Genomic DNA, 18624 nt, shown 5'->3' with positions numbered 1-18624 from the left:
TGGGCCCAGGCCTCCCAGCTCCCCCTCCCAGGGATCCCATTTCACCCTTACAAGGGTGGGGGGACCCCCCTCTCCCTGGTGCCCCCCATTGCCCCTCCCAGGTAGCAATAACACCCCCCCCCCCCCCCCCAACTCCCATTAACCCTGGAGCTGCCATGGCGTGCCATGGGGAGCACAGGGCTCACACATGCAGGTGTGTGCACATATGTGTGCCCCCCCCCCCCGGCCATCCCCATCCCTGTCCCATTCCCGGGGGCTCCTTTTGGGATTTGCTGTGACTTCTATTAAAGGAGGGTGAAGCTGCGGTTGTTCCCATCCGGCTGCATCCGTGCGGGCCTTGGTCAGCACAGGGAGCACACACAGTGTCACGCGTGTCACAGCTGTCACCTCTGCCCACCCTCACCCTCTCCCATGTCTGTACATGTCTCTACACGTCTCTACATGTCTGTACATGCGTGTACATGTGTCACTGCACACGTGGGCTCTTCCTTGGTGCTGCCGGAAGAGGTCAGCAGAGCTCAGACACCAGCGCGGGGGGGTGGGAAGTGTCTATGGGTGTGCAGAGGGGGTGTCTATGGGGGTGTGTGCACAATGGGTGTCTATGGGGGAGTGTGCACAATGGGTGTCTGTGGGGGTGTGTGCACAATGGGTGCCTATGGGGGTGTGTGCACAATGGGTGTCTATGGGGGAGTGTGCACAATGGGTGTCTGTGGGGGTGTGTGCACAATGGGTGCCTATGGGGGTGTGTGCACAATGGGTGTCTATGGGGGTGTGTGCACAATGGGTGTCTATGGGCGTGTGTGCACAATGGGTGGCTATGGGTGTGTGTGCACAATGGGTGGCTATGGGTGTCTGTGCAGGGGGGTGTCTGTGTGGGTGTGTGCACAGGGGATGTCTATGGGTGTGTGTGCACAATGGGTGCCTATAGGTGTGTGTGTACGGATGTGTGTATGTCTGTGGGTGTGCATGTTGTTTGCCTGCACAAGTGCCAGTGTACTCATGCTCCCTTGCACACGTGTGACTGTGCACAGGCGTGTCCACCACCACCACACACCTCTCCACCTCTCACATGTGTGTGCAGCAGCACCACACACCCATGTGTGTGCCTACATACATGTATGTGTATATACATACATGTGCCCACACTGTGCCCCCTTGGGGCCTGGCACCAACACCAAGGTATAAATGAGGGGCACGTGTCCATGGGACCCTGATCTGTGCATGAGAAATGCCGTAGCTGTAGACCACCATGGTGATAGGGTGTTGCACCCATGGGGTACCACAGCCGTAGGGTACCATGACCATAGGTGCAGTGGCCATAGACTGCACCGGCCGTAGGATGGTGTGGCTATAGGGTACCATGACCATGGGTTCCCCTGGCCATAGGGAGCTACGTCCATAAGCTCCTGTGGCTTTAAGCCGCGGTGCTCTGAGGTCGCGTGTCGTAATCGTGTCTATAAACCTCCGTGCCCCCGCCACGCGCTGCCGGTGACTCGGTGTCACCTCGGGGCTGGTGCCGCGGTGGGTGCAGGATGTGGCTCACGCTGCTGCTGCTGCTGGCGCTGGGTGCGCTGGGGCTGGTGCTGGTGGCCCATCGGCTGCTGGCCCCCTCTGGCAACCCCTTCTCACAGCCCCCCCTGGAACCCCCCCGGCCGCTGGTGACCGACCAGGGCGCCCGGGACAAGGTGCTGAAGCAGGGTGAGTGCTGGGCACACGCTGCCTGTGTGTCTGTGTGTCCATCTGTCCGTGCGTTCATGTGTCCATGTGTCTGTCCGTGTGTTCATGTGTGTTTCCGTGTGTCCATGTGTGCAGGGTTCAGCACCCGGCGGGTGCCACCGGTGCTGGATGCTGTGGTCATCGGCAGTGGCATCGGGGGCCTGGCAGCCGCGGGCACCTTGGCCAAGGTGGGCAAGAGGGTGCTGGTGCTGGAGCAGCATGACCAGGCCGGTGGGTGCTGCCACAGCTTCCAGGAGCGGGGCTGCGAGTTCGATGTAGGTGAGGATCCCCCCGGTGCCCCCAAACCCCGTTATCAAAGACCCCAGTACCCCTGACCCCCGGGTGCCACCACCCAGCGCTCACTGCCAGCGTGTGCCCATCTGTGCAGTGTGTGTCGGTGCGTGCAGGCAGACTCAGTGTGCACAGGTAGCGTGTGTCTGTGTGCAGGCAGTGTGTGTCTGTGTGTAGATAGCGTGCGCGGGTGAGCAGGCAGTGTGTGCCCATGGCTTATTGGTGGCTTTGGCACTTTACCGGGGTAAAGGTTGGCCTTGATGATCTTAAAGGTCTTTTCCAGCCTGGTTGATGCTATCATTCTATGTGTGCAGGCAACATGTCTGTGTGTGCAACATGTCTGCATGCAACACGCATGCACACACTCTGCATGCAGCACGGCGGCTCTGGCTGCATGTCCCCACATCCCCATGTCCCTGATGTCCCCACAGGCATCCACTATGTGGGGCAGATGCACGCAGGCAGCATGCTGCGCGTGGCGCTGGACCAGCTCACGGATGGGCAGCTCTGCTGGCAGCGCCTGCCCGACCCCTATGATGAGGTGACCCTGGGCCCACGGTGTTACCAGCTCCGTGCTGGCAAAACCGCCTTTGCCGCCGCGCTGGAGGAGCAGTTCCCAGAGGAGAAGGCGGCCATCAGGGAGTTCATGAGGCTCTCCAAGGTGGGGGGATCTGGGGTGTGGGGCTGGGAATGGTCAGCTTGGGATGTGGGTGCGGGGATGGTGATGGGGAGGATGTGGTAGAGAGGAGGGTGACGGGTGGGCATGGTGCGGAAGGGGCAGTGAGAGTGCTGGGGACAAGGGTGATGGGCATGGAAGGGATAAAGTGATGGGGTGGTGGAGACATGGGTGATAGTGACGGTACGGGACAGAACCGACAGGGATGGTGGGGACACAGGCGTAGTCAAACTGGGGACAAAATGATGGTCGTGGTGGTGAAGGGGTATCAGCAACACTGCGGACACTGGTGATGGTCACAGCGTGGAAGGGGCTTTGGGAGCGCTGCGGCCGCGGTGGCAGCACAGTGGTGACCTGGGTGGCGCTGGGTGCTGGGCGCGGGCTGTCCCGGTGCAGGTGGCCTCGCGGCACGTGGCGCTGCTGGCGGTGCTGAAGATGGTGCCGCGGTGCTTGGCCGCGCTCCTGGTCCGCACTGGCCTCATCTACTGCATCTCACCCGTGTTCCGCATGGCGGCCACCAGCCACAGCGAGGCCGTGGCGCGGCTGACAGACAACCGTGACCTGCGCGCCCTGCTCTGCTACTTCTTCTATGGTCAGCGGCCATCACGATAGGGAGAGCATTGTCACGATAGGAGGGGCCATTGGGATAAGGGAGGGGCTGTTGCAATAGAGAGGAGGCCTCGTGATAGGGAGGAGGTTGTGATGGGGAGGAGGTCGTCAGGATAGGAAGGTCACTATGATGATGGAGCAGGGATGTATTGCAATAGGGGGTGTTGCATCGTTGATAGAGGAGGGCCAAGTCGTAAGGGAGGGCCATGTCATGCCAGGGGATGGCACCAGCATGATAGGGAAGGGCTCTGTTGCAATGGGGACGGCTGTGTTGCAGTGGGGCAGGCTGTGTCATGATATGGGGAGGCCATGTCATGATAGGGGAGGACTGTATCACGATAGGGAAGGGCTGTATCACAGTAGGGAAGGGCTATGTCACTATAGGGGATGGCTGTATCACAATAGGGGATGGCTGTATCATGATAAGGGATGGCTGTATTGTGACAGGAGAGGCCATGTCATGATAGGTGAGGACTGTATCATGATAGGGGAGAGCTATATCATGATAGGGGAGGGCTGTATCATGATAGGGGAGGGCTGTATCATGATAGAGGAGGGCTGTATCATAATGGGGGGCCTGCATCACAGTAGGTGGGGCTGTATCGCAATGTAGGGGGCTGTATTGCAATGCAGGGGCTGTATCGTGATGTCTGCAGGCACGGCCCCGCAGGACTCCAGCTTCCTGGTGAACGTGCTCATGGTTCACCACTACCAGCGCGGCGCCTGGTACCCACGGGGAGGGGCCAGCGAGGTCGCTTTTCACGCCGTGCCCCTCATCGAGCGTGCTGGGGGGGCCGTGCTCGTGCGTGCCCCCGTCACCCGCATCCTCGTGTCCCCCGACGGCGCCGCCATGGGTGAGCCCCAACCCACCCCCCCCAACCATGAGGGCACGATGGGTCCTGCGCTCCCCTGACCCCTCCCGGCCCTAGGGGTGGCGGTGCAGAAGGGGCCCAGCGAGGAGGAGGAGGTGGAGATCTTCGCCCCCATCGTCATCTCTGACGCTGGCATCTTCAACACCTTCGGCAAGCTGCTGCCCCCCCTGCTCCGCAGCCACCCAGGTGCTGGATCCCCAGCATCCCCGTGTCCCTGCTCATCAACCCCCATGTCCCCGGCGCTCCCGGCGTCCCCTCGCAGCCGGGGTGCCACCACTGTGTCCCCGCAGAGGTGAGCTCCCGCCTGGCCATGGTGCGGCACGGCATGGGCTCCTTCCTGGTGTTTGTGGGGCTGCGGGGCAGTGCGGCCGAGCTGCGCCTGCCCCCCACCAACTTCTGGATCTACCCCCACAATGAACTGGATACCATGTACGGGCCCCCCAGCACCCTGGAGTGGGCATGGGGAGGGGGGGCAGCCAGGGGCTGGGTGGGATGTACAGTGGTTGGGTGCAGGGTGGTCGGGTATACAGTGGGTGGATCGGTTGTACAGTGATGGGGGAGCATGGTGGACAGGTTGGAGGTACAGGGGTTGGGTGCGTGCTGGATGCGCAGTAGTGGATTGGGTGCATGGTCATTGGGTGTATGTTGGTTGCGTTGGGTGCATGGTGGGTGCAGGGTGGTTGGGTTGGGTGCATTGTGGGTAGATTGGTTGTATGGTGGTGGGTGCACGGTGTTTGGGTTGGGTCTGTGGCAGGTTGGGTGCATACTGGGTGGATTGGTTGCACATTGGTGGGAGCAGCTGGGTTGGGTATATGGTGCGCTGGGTGCATGGTGGGTGGATTGGTTGTACGTTGGTGGGTGCAGGGTGGACAGGCCGGGTGTGTGGTGGTGTTTGGGTGGTTGGGTTGGGTGTATGGCAGGTTGGGTGCACGCTGGATGCATGGGGGGCGGTGGGTGCACAGCGCTGCCCGCTCTGCCCACAGGATGACCCAGTACGCTGCTCTGAGTCGTGACGACGTCCCCGAGAACCTGGCCATGATGTTCATCACCTTCCCTGCTGCCAAGGACCCCACCTATGAACAGCGGCACCCAGGTACGGGGTGGGGGGGTCCCCCAGCCAGGACTATGGGGCGGGCACCACCACCAGTACCACGTCCCAGGCTGACATGGGCACTGGTGGGGTTGTCACCGGTGTCCCCCCCGCAGGCCGGTCCTGCATGACCATCCTGACCATGGCACGGTACGAGTGGTTCGAGGAGTGGGCCGGAACCCGCGCCAAGCACCGCGGCGCCCAGTACCAGCAGTACAAGATGAGCATCGCCCAGCGGCTGCTGGAGCGGGCGCTGCAGCGCTTCCCTCACCTCCGCGACAAGGTGACAGCCCCGCTGCATCCCCTGGCACCCCCGTGGGGACCAAGGGGGGCTGCAGGGATGGGGCGTCCTGTAGGGCTGGGGTGCCTTGTGATGGGATGCCCCATGGGTGTGAGTGTAGAGTGGGGATTGTGTGCCGTATGGGATGCGGTGCCCTATGGTATGTGCTTGGTGGGGTTGGGGTACCCTTTGGGCTTGGGGTACCCAATGGGGATCCACCCAACAGAACGGGTGCCCAGTGGGGACCCCCCAGAGCCATGGTGCAGCCCAGCCCCCCCAGCAACTTTGCACCCACCAGGCAGGCTTGGAGCTGTTGTGGTGGGACCTGCTGTTTGGTGGGAAGGGCCCTGCGTCCCCTGTGCCCTAAGCCCCCCATTGTACCCTGAGCCCCACATTGTGCCCCTGCAGGTGGAGTTCGTGGAGGCAGCGTCCCCACTCACCAACCAGCACTACCTGGCGGCTCCCCGTGGGGAGATGTATGGGGCCGAGCATGACGTCGCCCGCTTCAGCCCGGCTGTGGTGGCCGCCATGAGAGCCGAGACACCCGTGAAGAACCTCTACCTGACGGGTAAGGGACCTGCATCCCCCCGTTCCCCCCTGCATGGGGGAGGCCCTCCCATGGTGGTGGCCGTGTCCTGTGACGCTGTCTCCAGGGCAGGACGTGTTCAGCTGTGGGCTGGCAGGGGCCCTGCACGGGGGGCTCATCTGTGCCTCTGCCGTCCTGGGCCGCCTGCTCTACGTGGACCTGCTGCTCCTCAAGAGGAGGATCAAGAGGCGCCAGGGCCGGCAAACGGCGTGACAGGGACAGCGCCGGGCTCAGGGAGCCCCTGTGTCCTGCTGGGCTGGGCTTGGCTCCTGGGATGGGGACAGGGATGAGGTGGGATGGACGTGGAGATAGGGGTTGGGATGAGATGGGGTGGAGATGGAGGTGGGGATGGGAATAGATACGGACATAGGAATAGGGGTGGGGATGAAGTAGAATGGGGATGGGGATGAGATGGGATGGAGGTAGAGATAGGGGTGAGGATGGGTTGGGATGGGGATGGGAATGGATAGGGACATAGGGATAGGGGTCAGGATGGGGGTGAAATAGATGGAATGGGGATGGGGATGAAGAAGGGGAAGGGGATGGGAACAGAGATAGGGACAGGGGCAGGGTGTCAGGGCCCCACTCGGCAATGTCCAGGCTGCACCCACAAGCACCACCCCCCCAGAACCTTCTCCCTTGTACCCTGGTCCCCTCCGACCCTCCCATCCCAGGAACCAGCGCAGCAGAGAGTTTGGCACTTTAAACACAATAAATAGAGAACTCCATGGCCCCACATCCCCCCCTGGTCCTCAAGAACCCGGGGGTGGGGGGGAGGCATGGTGGTGTGGGCCCAGGAGTCTGGGGGAGCATTGACCTGAGCATCACAGGGTGATCCGAGTGATCAGGAGCCGGGGTCTGTGCCCCCCGGGAAGGGCAACGCTGTCCTCAGGGGGATGACCCCTAGAAGCTGGTCTGGGGGGGCTGAGCCCCAGGGCCATGGTCACACTCAGGGCACAGCCCCTGCAGTGAGGGGTACAGGAAGGGCTTCGCTGTCACCTGAGGGGGTCAGTGGAGGGGGCATGTGGCATCCATAGTCCCTCATGCTCTGATGAGCCCCATCACCCCACACCCACAGCACCCATCACCCCATAGCTCCCAGCACCCATCACCCCATAGCTCCCAGCACCCATCACCCCACACCCACAGCACCCATCATCCCATAGCTCCCAGCACCCATCACCCCACACCCACAGCACCCATCACCCCATAGCTCCCAGCACCCATCACCCCACACCCACAGCACCCATCATCCCATAGCTCCCAGCACCCATCACCCCACACCCACAGCACCCATCACCCCACACCCACAGCACCCATCACCCCATAGCTCCCAGCACCCATCACCCCACACCCATAGCACCCAGCACCCCATAGCCCCAGCACCCCATAGTCCCCAGCACCCATCACCCCACACCCACAGCACCCGTCATCCCATAGCTCCCAGCACCCATCACCCCGCACCCATAGCACCCAGCACCCCATAGCCCCAGCACCCCATAGTCCCCAGCACCCATCACCCCACACTCACAGCACCCATCACACCATAGCCCCCATCACCCCATAGTCCCCAGCACCCATCACACTGTACCATCAGCACCCACCGCCCCATAACCCCACTGCCCCATAACCCTCAGTACCCGCTGCCCGCGGGCCCCACCTCGCTGTATGGGGGGGGGTCGATCCCCGCAGGCAGCGCGGGCAGCGCGGGCAGCGGAGCCAGCGGGGGGGGCGCGGGGCCGCGGCGGTCCCCGTGGGGCGGGGGGGGCGCGGGGGCTCGGCACAGCTTGCAGCAGACGTAGAAGAGCACGATGAGGAAGACGATGGCCATGAGGGTGATGACGATGATGATGAAGAACATGGTCCTGGGGACACCGAGAGGCATGTGTTGGGGAATGGAGGATCCCCCCCACCCAGGCACCATTATGGGGTGCCCCCGGCCCCCCCCTAAGGAACTCAGGCTGCCTGGCACCCTCATTACCAGAGCTGGACTCCGGACCCCGGTGCCCAGGGGCACCCCACTCCCTGTGCCCAGCACCCAACACCGGGTGCCCTTTGCACCCTTCATGCCCCACTGTGCACTTTGCCCTGGGTGGGGGCTCGGGGGGGACCCTGTGCTGGAGCGCTCTGGGGCCATAGGGCTGGCACCCTGTGGTGGGAGGGGGACTCTGTCCTCCAGTGCTGCAAAGGTAGGGGGTGTCCCACACTGAGGGGATGCAATGGGGTCCCCAGGGACTGGGTGCTCCTGGTGTCCTCCCCTGCGGATGGGGACCTGGCATCTGCCCCCAGGCCTGCTGCACCCATGGCCCTTCTCGGGGTGTCCCTCATCCCTCCCTCCTCCTTCCCCATCCCGGGAAGCTTGGGGGGGCCTGCTCAGCTCCGTGTCCCTGTGTGCCCCCCCCCCTTCCCCCCGCCTGGGGACACCTTGGGTTCGCCCACACCTCTGTCTTTCCCCACCACATCTGGCTCCCAGCTGTGGGATGGGGCCCTTCCCCATGCTGCTGATGTGGCAGCCAGCATGACTTGTGTCCCTGTGTCCCATATCTCCAGTGTTCCCGTGTCCCCCTGTCCCCCCGACCCCATATCCCCCGTGTCTGTGTATGTGCGGTATCCATGTGTGTGTGCACACGTATGTGCAGCACACACTCGGTGTGTGGGGAAGCAGCATAACAAGGGGTGCCTGGGGAGGTTCATGGGGTGCAGAGGCTGGCGCATGGGGTGCCCAGACTGACACAAGGAGCCCATGGGGTTTATAGGGTGCAGGAGTGACATGGGGTGCTCAGGTGGCTCCCAGGCTGTAAAAGGTGGCACAGGGGCTGCCCGGCGCTGCGCATGGGGTGAGCATTGGGTGCGCCTGGGGCATGTAAAGGATGCACAGGGGGTGCACAGGGGGTGCACAGGGAACACCCATCCTCACACAGGTTGTGCCAGAGCCGAGCCGGCGGCGAGACCGAAGGATCCGGCTCATGCCGATCCCGCAGGTGTGAGGAGGAGCCGGCTCAGGGCCGTAAGCTCCCCAAAGCCGATCAGCGCCCTGAGCCCTGTGCAGGGGGGTGCCCGCACCGTGCCCCCAGTATCGCGGTGAGCACAGGAGCTGCACAGGGGCGGGCGGCAGTGGCAGAGGGGACCTTGGGTGGGGACACCCAAGGGGGCGGTTTGGGAGCAGGGTGCAGGGGGCTGCGGGTGCTTTGACCTGGGTCATCCCCCTGAGGGGTTCCTGCTTCCCGGGCACGGGCCACGAGAGGCTCCAGGGGCATAATTGGCTCAAGGGCTTAGGGAGGGATTTGCCTCCACACGACCTCCTGTGCCCCCGGCAGGTCCCGCATGGGGACACCCCCTCCTGCATCCCACCCCTCCCTGCGCACTGAGTGTGCCGGGTGTCAGCCGCTGCTGTGGGCACAGAAGCCGTGGCCATGGGGCAGGACGGTGCCGGGGTTTTATTTTGGCTCCTAATTACAGGGTGGGATTAAATCCGGGCTGGAGGCAGAAATAGCCCTGAAGGCAGGTGGGTGCCGCCGGCCAAACACGGCCGGACACGTGAGCACCCAACCCCAGGGTGCACATGCTGCACACACGTACACACACATGTAGACACACATGTATACACACGTACACACACGTACACACACGTACACACACATGTACGCACACATGTACGCACACATGTACACACATGCACACACACACGTACACACACATGTAGACACACATGTACACACACGTACACACACGTACACACACATGTACGCACACATGTACGCACACATGTACACACACGCACACACACACGTACACACACATGTAGACACACATGTACACACACGTACACACACATGTACGCACACATGTACGCACACATGTACACACACATGTAGACACACATGTACGCACACATGTACACACACATGTACGCACACATGTACGCACACATGTACGCACACATACACACACACGTACACACACATGTACACACACGTACACACACACGTACACACACGTACACACACATGTACACGCACACACACACACACACACACACGTACACACACATGTACACACACGCACACACACATGTACACACACACGTACACACACATGTACACACACACGTACACACACGCACACACACATGTACACACACACGTACACACATGCACATGCATCCCCCAGCACATGGAGCCTTCCCAGCCCCATGGATGTCCCTGTGTGCTTGTATGGGCAGGCAGGGCTACCACAGCGCCACCAGTTCCATCGGGCACTGTCCCCAGGTGACCCCATCCCATCACTGCCCGGTTCCCAGCCCAGGATGGCGCTGGGGGAGACACATGGGGCAGCCGGGCACTGGTGCCACCCCAGCACGGCCACGCCAGGGTGGGACACGCTGCTGTCCCCACCAAACCCCGGTGGTGGCACAAGCGGGGCACCTGCGGTGTGCCTCAGTTTCCCCGTCAGGGTGCGAGGCTGGGGGCTGAGATGCCTCTGTGCAGCCGGGTGTGCGCAGCCGGGTGTCCCTATCCCCTCCCGGCCGCTGCTCCCTGGGGACAGGGATGCCGCCGAGGGGACCGTGTGTGCCTACATCCCTTGCCCCGTGCCCTGCCCCGCTCCTGCCCCTCTCTAGCCCCGCGCCTCCTGCCCCGCCGCGGCCCCTCTCCCTTCCCTCGGCCCGGCCGATCCCGCTCTGGCTCCCCTGCTTGGAGCCAGTTTTTCCACAGCTTCTTCCAAGAGCCGCTAATGAGAAACAAACGGGATTCTCCGGCCGCTGCTGTCACCGCCCACACACCGCCGGCGGCGTTCCGGGGCATCCCCAACTTGCCCATCCTGCACCAACCCCAGGCAACCCCATCCTGATCATTCAGCACCATCCCCAGGCATCCCCATCCTGCCCATCCAGCACTATTCCTGGGCATCCCCATCCTGCCCACCCAGCACCATCCTGGGCATCCCCATCCTGCACATCCAGCATCAACCTGGGCATCCCCATCCTGCACATCCAGCATTATTCTTGGGCATCTCTATCCTGCCCACCCAGCACCATCCCTGGGCATCCCCATCCTGCTCATCCAGCACTATCCTGGGTATCCCCATTCTGCTTATGCACTGCTGCCCCTGGGCACCTCCATCCTTGCCACACGCCACAGTCCCCAGGCATATCCATCCTGTACATCCAGCCATCATCCCTGGGAATCCTTGTTCTGCCCATCTAGCCACCATCCCAGGAAGTTCCATGCTGTCTTTGTTCCACTGCCCCAGGTCACCTTCATCCTGCTCACCCCAGGTCATCTTCATCCTTCCCATCCAGCACCATCCCAAGATGTCTTCGTCCAGTTTATCCAGCACCAACCCTGGCCATTTCCATCCGGCCAATCCAGCACCATCCCCACATCTCCATCCTGCCCATGCACCACTGCTAATGAGAAGCAAATGAATGGGCTTGTCCGGGCATCTTCATGCTGCCCATGGGCATCTCTCCTGGGCATCTCCATTCTTCTCATGCACCACCGCCCCAGGGCACCTCCATCCCATCACAAAGCAGGGCTAGGGCAGGGTCCCACCATTCCCTCAGCAGCCTCCTCCACTGTGTATGTCCCAGCAGGGACGTGGCTGTGGCCAGGGCCAGGCACAGGAGGTGTGAGGGAGTCCCGAGCTGTCCCCCCGCCGCGTCCCCCCCGGCTGCCGTGGCTCAGCTGGGGCCGCAGCCAAGCCCAAGCTCTTCCAGTTGGCCTCAGTTATCTGCAGCTCCGGAGCCAGTCACATTTTCCACTGAGCCTGTTTGTGTTTGAAAGCAGCCGGGAGGAGGGGAGAGGAGGGAGTGCGGGAGAAGGGCAGAGACCCCCTGGGATCTGCGTTCACATCATGAAAAGTGGGACAGTGCCTTTGTGGAGGAAGGGATGGGAGCAGGATTGTCGTCCAGCAGCAGCTGAAGGTGGGAGTGGGATGAAGGAATGGGATCGGTAGCAGGGATGGGAGCAGTACCTGGGATGGGAGTGTGGCTCCAGATGGGAGCATCACCTGGAGATGGTACCCAAGAACGGAGCCATGACCCATGATGCGAGCATGGCCTGGGGGTGGGAGGGCAGTTTGGGTGTGGAAGCAGCACCCATGAATGGAATAGCACCCAGGGAGGGCACAGTACCCATGGATGGATCAGCACCTGTGGACGGAGCAGCACCCAGGGATGGTGCAGTGCCGATGGATGGTGCAGTGCCCATGGATGGAGCAGTGCCCATGGATGGAGCAGCACCCATGGATGGAGCAGCACCCATGGATGGAGCAGCACCCAGGGATGGAGCAGCACCCAGGGATGGAGCAGCACCCAGGGATGGTGCAGTGCCCATGGATGGAGCAGTGCTCATGGAGGGGGTGGTGCTCATAGATGGAGCAGCACCCATGGATAGAGCAGCACCCGGAGATGGAGTGGTGCCCATGGCTGGCACAGTGCCCGTGGAAGGAGCAGCGCAGAGCCGGCGCAGGCGGTGGATGAGCCGAACCCTTCTGCTCCCCGTTGTCACAGGCTCGATGTTCGCAGCTCCCTCCTCATCCTCAGGCTGTGGGCCCTGGGCAGTGCAATCCCCGCCGGGGCTGCGGGGCCGGGCCGGTTCCTCGAGCGCAGGAGCAGGGGCCAGGAGCGGGCTCAGCCGGAGGGGACGTCACCGGGGCCGGATCCTCGCCTGCTTCCTCGAAGGAGCCGCCGCTGCGTGCCAGGGTGACGCTGGCGGCTCGGGCCTGACCTGGTTTCTTTTCTCCAGCCCTTCCCCGCTCCGGCTTCCCTCCGGCACTGCCTGGCCGCGGCCAGAGCGAGCGCCGAGCGCTCCGCCGGCTCCGTGGGCGGCAGGAGTTTGGCCCCGTCCGGCCGGGCTGGAGCCGGATGCGGTGCAGCTTCACAGCCGCGGCACCAGCACCGGCAACGGCACCGGCACCGGCAGCACCGGCATCGGCAGCACCAGCAGCGGCACCGGCAGCGGCACCAGCACCGGCACCGGCAGCACCAGCAGCGCCACCGGCAACGGCAGCACTGGTGTTCCATCGGGAACCGGCCTGGCTGCGGGGACGTGGAAGAGTGGAGGGGGGTGGCAAAGGGGTGGCCCATGTGGGTCTTGTGTGTGTGCAGCCTTGAGCAGGCAATGCATGGCACAGGCATGGCACAGGCATGTGAACCCAGCTGGTGCTGCCCAGCACACACAAGAGCATGAGCAGGGGTTGCACACGTGTTACACACCCATGGGTTATAGGTGCCTGCATTGCACTCACAGATGCACCCATGCAGGGCTTGCATGCACAGGGTTGCATGTTGCACACACATGGGTTATAGGTGCATGTGTTGCACACACAGATGCATGTGTGCAGGGCTTGTACATGCAGCCTCACAGCCCATCTCCGTCCCACTCCTTTGGGGCCTGGCTCCAGCTGCCTGTCGCCTGTGCCTGGAAAAACACCGAGATTCCCAGTCGAACATGCTCTGTGGCCCACAGGAGACCAGGTTTAGGGTCATAGGGCTGGCGGCTGGCGGGTGCTCAAGCCTGTATTAGACATAAGAGAATCCCCAACGGCCTGGCTGTGCAGCCAGGGTAGTAATGCTCAGGGAGCTCAGACCAGCCAGCTCCTGGCAGCTCCCTGGGGCTGGGAGCTGGGAGCTGCTCCAGTGGGAAGCATCCCAGGGTGCTGCTGTGGGCAGGGTGACGGGGTCCTGGGGGACCTGTGAGTGTGGGGGAGCTAGATGTGGGGAGGGGGGGTGGGCGGAGACGATGGAGGAGAGGGGATGGATGGAGCAGGGAGAGGGAAGGAGGATTTGAGGGCATGGAAAAGGAGGGAGGGAGGAAGTGGTGGAGGCAATAAAGGAATGTAAAGTGGTAGAGTGGATGGGTGGGTGGATGGATGAGTGCATGGATGGATGGATGGATGGACAGACGGATGGATGGATGGATGGGGGGGGCAGACAGGTGGCTGCAGTGAGGGGTAGCTGTGTCATGTCCAAGAGGGACACTTAGCGGGGCGTCATCACACCCTAAAGGCCAAAAGCCCCCCTTGGTGTCACCTCTCATTCCCTCTTTGCCTCAGGCCCTCTCCACCCCGTAGTGCAGCACCAACCCCCGGCTGCCCATGGTGTGTCCCCATTGCTGTTCACGGCACCGTATCCCACCCTTTCCCCTGCCCCCCCAGCGCTGCGCAGCTCCCGCAGCCCGCCCGGGCTGGGCAGGCTGGGGAAGACCACGCACATCGAGGGGGTCCCTCCCGCACCCCCACTCCCTCCGCGGCCCTGGCCCGGCACCGCTGCCGACGTGGAGGCTGCGCTGGGACGTGTCCGCGGCGCCGGGAGCCAAGGGCATCGCCTGGCCCGGGATGGGGGGGCCGCGCCCTCCCCCCGACGGGAGGCACCGCCCGCGGCCGCACCGGGCCCGGGCCCGCAGGGAGGGGGCTGCTCCCGGCAGCGGGGCATGGACGGGGCCGGGGGGACCCCGCTGCTGCCCCTCGCAGGGGGCTCTGTGAGCACCAAGGGGGTGCCCATGGGGACCCCGTGCGTGCCTCAGTTTCCCCACGGCTCACGCTGTGCTGGGGCAGGGACCGGAATGGGGCTTTTCGGGGGGGGGAAGAAATGACTTTTTTTGGCTTTGCCCCAATTTCATCCCTTTTAAATCCTTTTGTTGAAGGGTCCCGCCCCCTCCGCACATGTCCCGCCCTTCCCCTCTCCCATCCCCCCCCCCCTTCTTTCCCAACCACCCCCCTCTATATTTCCACGATGGCTGGATCCTGCTGCCAAAGCGGCTGGGACGGGACGTGGCAGGGATGGATGGATGGATGGATGGATGGATGGATGGATGGATGGATGGATGGATGGGGGATGCCGTGGAGATGGGGGACATGGAAGGGATGGGGGAGACCCCCATGGGAATGGGGGACACCATGGTAATGCGGGGACACGGTGGGGATGTGGGACCCTATGGTAATGCAGATACACCATGGGGATGGGGAGGACATCCTCTGAGGATGGAGAACCCCATGGGTATGTAGGACATGGAAGAGATGGAGGGAACCCCATGGGGATGGGGGGGACCATGAGGGGTGGTGGAGGAACATTGGGGAGATAGGGGACACGGAAGTGGTGATGAGTCCCCATGGGGTTGTGGGACACGGAAGGGACGAGGGGTCCCGGTGGAGAGCAGCAGGCTGCAAGGGAAGAGTTAACCCCCCCTTGTCCATGCTGATCCCCTGGGCAGGGAACTGGGATGAACTGGGGTGGGGGGAGCCGGGAGGAAGGTGCTGACGTGGGGCTGGGAAGTGGCTGGGGGAGGAGGAGGAGGAGGAAGAACTGAGGCTGGGCTGGAGCATCGCTGCTGCTTGAGCCTGGTTCCAGCTGGAGGGACCCCTTATCGGGGGCGGTGGAGATGGAGGGGCCGGGCTGGGGAGGGCGGAGCTGGGGGGCACAGACCCAGCTCCCCTGCCCGGCCCCACCCAGCTCTGCCTTGTTTGGGGTGGATGAATCCTGCCCCACAAGTGAGCCACACCTCCTAGCCCCACAGACCGTGGGACACCCAGCTTTGGGGATCCCCTTCCCCATGGACCCAGCAACTCTCTGGAGCAAGTGGTGGGCCTGGGTAGGCAGGGAGGTTGGGGAACCCCCATGGATGTGGGGCTTTGGAGCACTGGTGTCCCTGCACCTCCCAGGGGGCATCCACCTCATCCACACCTCGTCTGCCCATCTGTCCATCCTGCACCATCCACACCCCCACTGCTGCCTGTGTCTGGAGGACCCCAGCCCCCAAATCTGAATCAAATCATTCCCAATGTGATAAACTGCAGCCCAAGACCCCCCCAGCCCAACCATCCAACAACGTCAACCCCAACACAACCACCACCAACCCAAACACCCCAACTACCCACCCAGCAGCCCCAACCCAACAACCCAAATACCCCAACCCAACATCAGCAAACCACCAACCTCAACCTGACAACACAGTGACGCCAACCAGCCCCAACAACCCAACAACCCCAACCACCCCCAACAACCCAACAACCTCAATCACTATCCAACAACCCCAACCACCACCCAACAACCCCAACCATCCCCAACAACCCAACAACCCCAACCACCCCCAACAACCCCAACCACCCCCAACAACCCAAGCCACCCCCAACAACCCAAGCCACCCCCAACAATCTCAACCTCCAACCTAACAACTCCAACCATCACCCAACAACCCTAACCCGACCGCCCCATCCAGCACCCAGCTCCCTGACAGGGGAGACCTGGATCTCCAGGGTGCCCCCCACAGCCGGGGTCCCACTGCCCGGGGCAGTGGAGGGTGCGAGGCTGTGCTGGGAGCCCCATCCCTGGCCACGTGGCACCGGAGCCATGGTCCCCGCCAGGCCCTGGGCTCCCGGCCAGCCCGTGGTGGATGAGGTCACCCGGCGCTCTGCCGGGAGGAATCCCAGCCAGGCTGCAGCACCGGCAACAGCCCGGGAGCCCCCATGTCCCCATCCCCATCACATCCCCATCCCCTTCCTCATTCTCATCCCACCCCCATCCCCTTTCTTATTCCCATCCCCATTCCAATCCCATCACATCCCCATCCTCATCCCCATCGTATCCTCATTCCCACTCTCATCCCCATCCAGTACCCCATCCCCATCCCCCAGAGATGCTTTTCCTGGGAGTGGAATGACGAGGGTGAGGGGATCCAAAGTCCTGGGGGCTGTGGAGAGACTGAGGGGAGCTCTGCATCCTTCCCCATCCCATGGTCCAACTGGGATGGCGCTGGGAGCATTGCCCCATCCCCAGGATGCCCCGGTGGAGGGTGCTGGGGGGGAGCAGCAAATTCTTCAATGAAACTGAAAAGGAGGAAAAAAGGGAAGGGGGGGGGGGAGGAGGAGGGAAAATAGGAGCGAGTCAGGAACTGCAACGGAAAATGTTCGGCGTGGACTCGGCCCTCAGAGTTTCCATCCCAGCTCCCTGAGCCCAGACAGTGGGGCCTGGGCTGGGCTGGGGCTCCCGGCCCCCCAAAAAAACCCCAGTGACGACCCCCGGGTTGCCCCTCAGCTCCCCTTCTTTGTGGGGTGCAGATGGGTGGGATGAGCCCCCCAGGAGGGACTCAGTCCCACGATGTGGGGTGCAGAGGGTTGGGATGAGGTTCCCAGCCCTGGGAAGGGGGCAAAGCCCAAACCCCCTCCTCGCTGGTCCCATCGCAGCAGAGGGACCCCCTTGCTGCAGTTGTCACTTCCATGTCCCCCGTTCAAGTCGGGGTCCCCGGCCACCCTGCTGGGGACAGGAGGTGGCCCCATTGCGCCCCCCCCGGCAGCGGCACCCGCGCCGGGCAGCGGCGTGGCGCTGGCAGCCCGATTGGAGCCGTTTGCCTGTCCCGGTTGGAGCGGCTGGAAATAGCCGGGAGTCGCGGCCCGTGATTACCGGGTTTTGCCCTGCCCGCCACAATTGAGGGTGCCGAGGGCAGGAATAGCCCGGGCGGAGCCGGGCTGCGGGCTGCGGGCGGGCTGGGACGGGGAAACTGAGGCACCGAGTCCCCCAGCATGTCCCCATGGGGAGTGAGGTGGGGATCAAGGCAGTGTGGGGGGAAATACCCCCCCCCAAAGGGCTTCATAGGGCTGGTGCTGTGGGTCCTTTGGGAGCGTGTGTGGGTTCCTCAAGTGGGGACCTCAATGGTGTCAAATCTCCCTGACGGTGTCGAGCACCTGTGTGTCACCACCTCACTGTCACCCACTGCCATTGGGTGGGACATGGTGGGGACCGGTGGGATGGGTGCGGGACAAGGGGCGGGATGACGGGATGGGGGAGATGGACACGGTGCGGGGCCAGCTCCTGGGGCTGCCGAGTGGGGAAAGGAGGGGGGAGAAAAAAGTGAGTTAATGGGATCCATGTGTCTGCATTAACTCACACCAGATGCCGACGTCTGCTCCAGGCAAACCAACCCCAGACCCCCCCCCCCCCCCAACCCCGGCCCCATCGGCGCTGGGTGTCAGTACCCTACCCAAAGGGGGTGGGCAAACCCCCCCCACCCCACCGTCACCCCGCATCCATGGGGCAACTGCAGCCCTGTGTGCGCTCACCAGCTTTTTAGAGCATCCAAAACATTTTTGATGTGAGCACTGAATTTTTGCCATGGCAATGGACTTTTTGGGGTGACCACCAGCTTTTTGGGGTGTCCAACCCCACCAGCTGCAGGTCCAGTGTGCACCAGTAAAACCAGTTTGGGTTGTTTGGGAAAGAGTCTCGGATCCCTTCGAAGGCTGGGGGTGGCTGCGTGTGACAGCCCCTTGTCCCCGAGGTACCAGAGATGGTCCCAGAAGGTGGGTGCAGGTCCCAGCACCCCACAGCATCCCCATCCCACAACCCTGTGCACAGGAGCCGGAGCAGGCCTACGCTTGGCGTCTCCCATTCCGCTTCCTTGCATCCTAACGGCTTTTCCAGGCTCTTTGCATTTTATTATTACCCTCATTATTCTATTTTCCTTTTTTTTTGTCGAGCGGGATTTCTTCCCTTTTCCCTCCCAGCCCCCA

The 18624-nt window shown here is 62.9% G+C and overlaps 1 protein-coding gene across 2 annotated transcripts; it reads left to right on the top strand.

Moving 5' to 3' along the window:
- Nucleotides 1–1372: 1372 nt before the first annotated feature.
- On the top strand, nucleotides 1373–6347 carry LOC130594309 (all-trans-retinol 13,14-reductase-like). Of its 2 annotated transcripts, XM_057400095.1 has the most exons (11): nucleotides 1373–1698; nucleotides 1813–1995; nucleotides 2439–2668; nucleotides 3080–3275; nucleotides 3949–4146; nucleotides 4222–4350; nucleotides 4455–4593; nucleotides 5148–5257; nucleotides 5371–5537; nucleotides 5943–6102; nucleotides 6188–6347. In XM_057400095.1, the coding sequence occupies exons 1-11, from the start codon at nucleotides 1533–1535 to the stop codon at nucleotides 6331–6333; spliced, it is 1824 nt and encodes a 607-aa protein (XP_057256078.1). In that variant the 5' UTR covers nucleotides 1373–1532; the 3' UTR covers nucleotides 6334–6347. The 2 variants fall into 2 exon arrangements, with proteins under 2 accessions (XP_057256078.1, XP_057256079.1); XM_057400096.1 differs by lacking the exon at nucleotides 1813–1995.
- The last annotated feature ends 12277 nt before the right edge of the window (nucleotides 6348–18624 follow it).

Source organism: Pezoporus wallicus, unplaced genomic scaffold, assembly GCF_028554395.1.
Source record: "Pezoporus wallicus isolate ANWC-B61680 ecotype Strahan unplaced genomic scaffold, APGP_CSIRO_Pwel_v1 contig_1735, whole genome shotgun sequence".
Lineage (NCBI taxonomy): Eukaryota > Metazoa > Chordata > Aves > Psittaciformes > Psittacidae > Pezoporus > Pezoporus wallicus.
The sequence above is the reverse complement of the archived record's forward strand: the minus strand, read 5'-3'. Positions and strand labels throughout refer to the sequence as shown.

Coding starts and splice junctions, on each gene's coding strand:
- LOC130594309 (XM_057400095.1), top strand. CDS start 1,533: ATGTGGCTCACGCTGCTGCTGCTGCTGGCGCTGGGTGCGCTGGGGCTG. Junction 1,699..1,812: donor GGACAAGGTGCTGAAGCAGG/GTGAGTGCTGGG, acceptor CCATGTGTGCAG/GGTTCAGCACCCGGCGGGTG. Junction 4,351..4,454: donor CCTGCTCCGCAGCCACCCAG/GTGCTGGATCCC, acceptor GTGTCCCCGCAG/AGGTGAGCTCCCGCCTGGCC.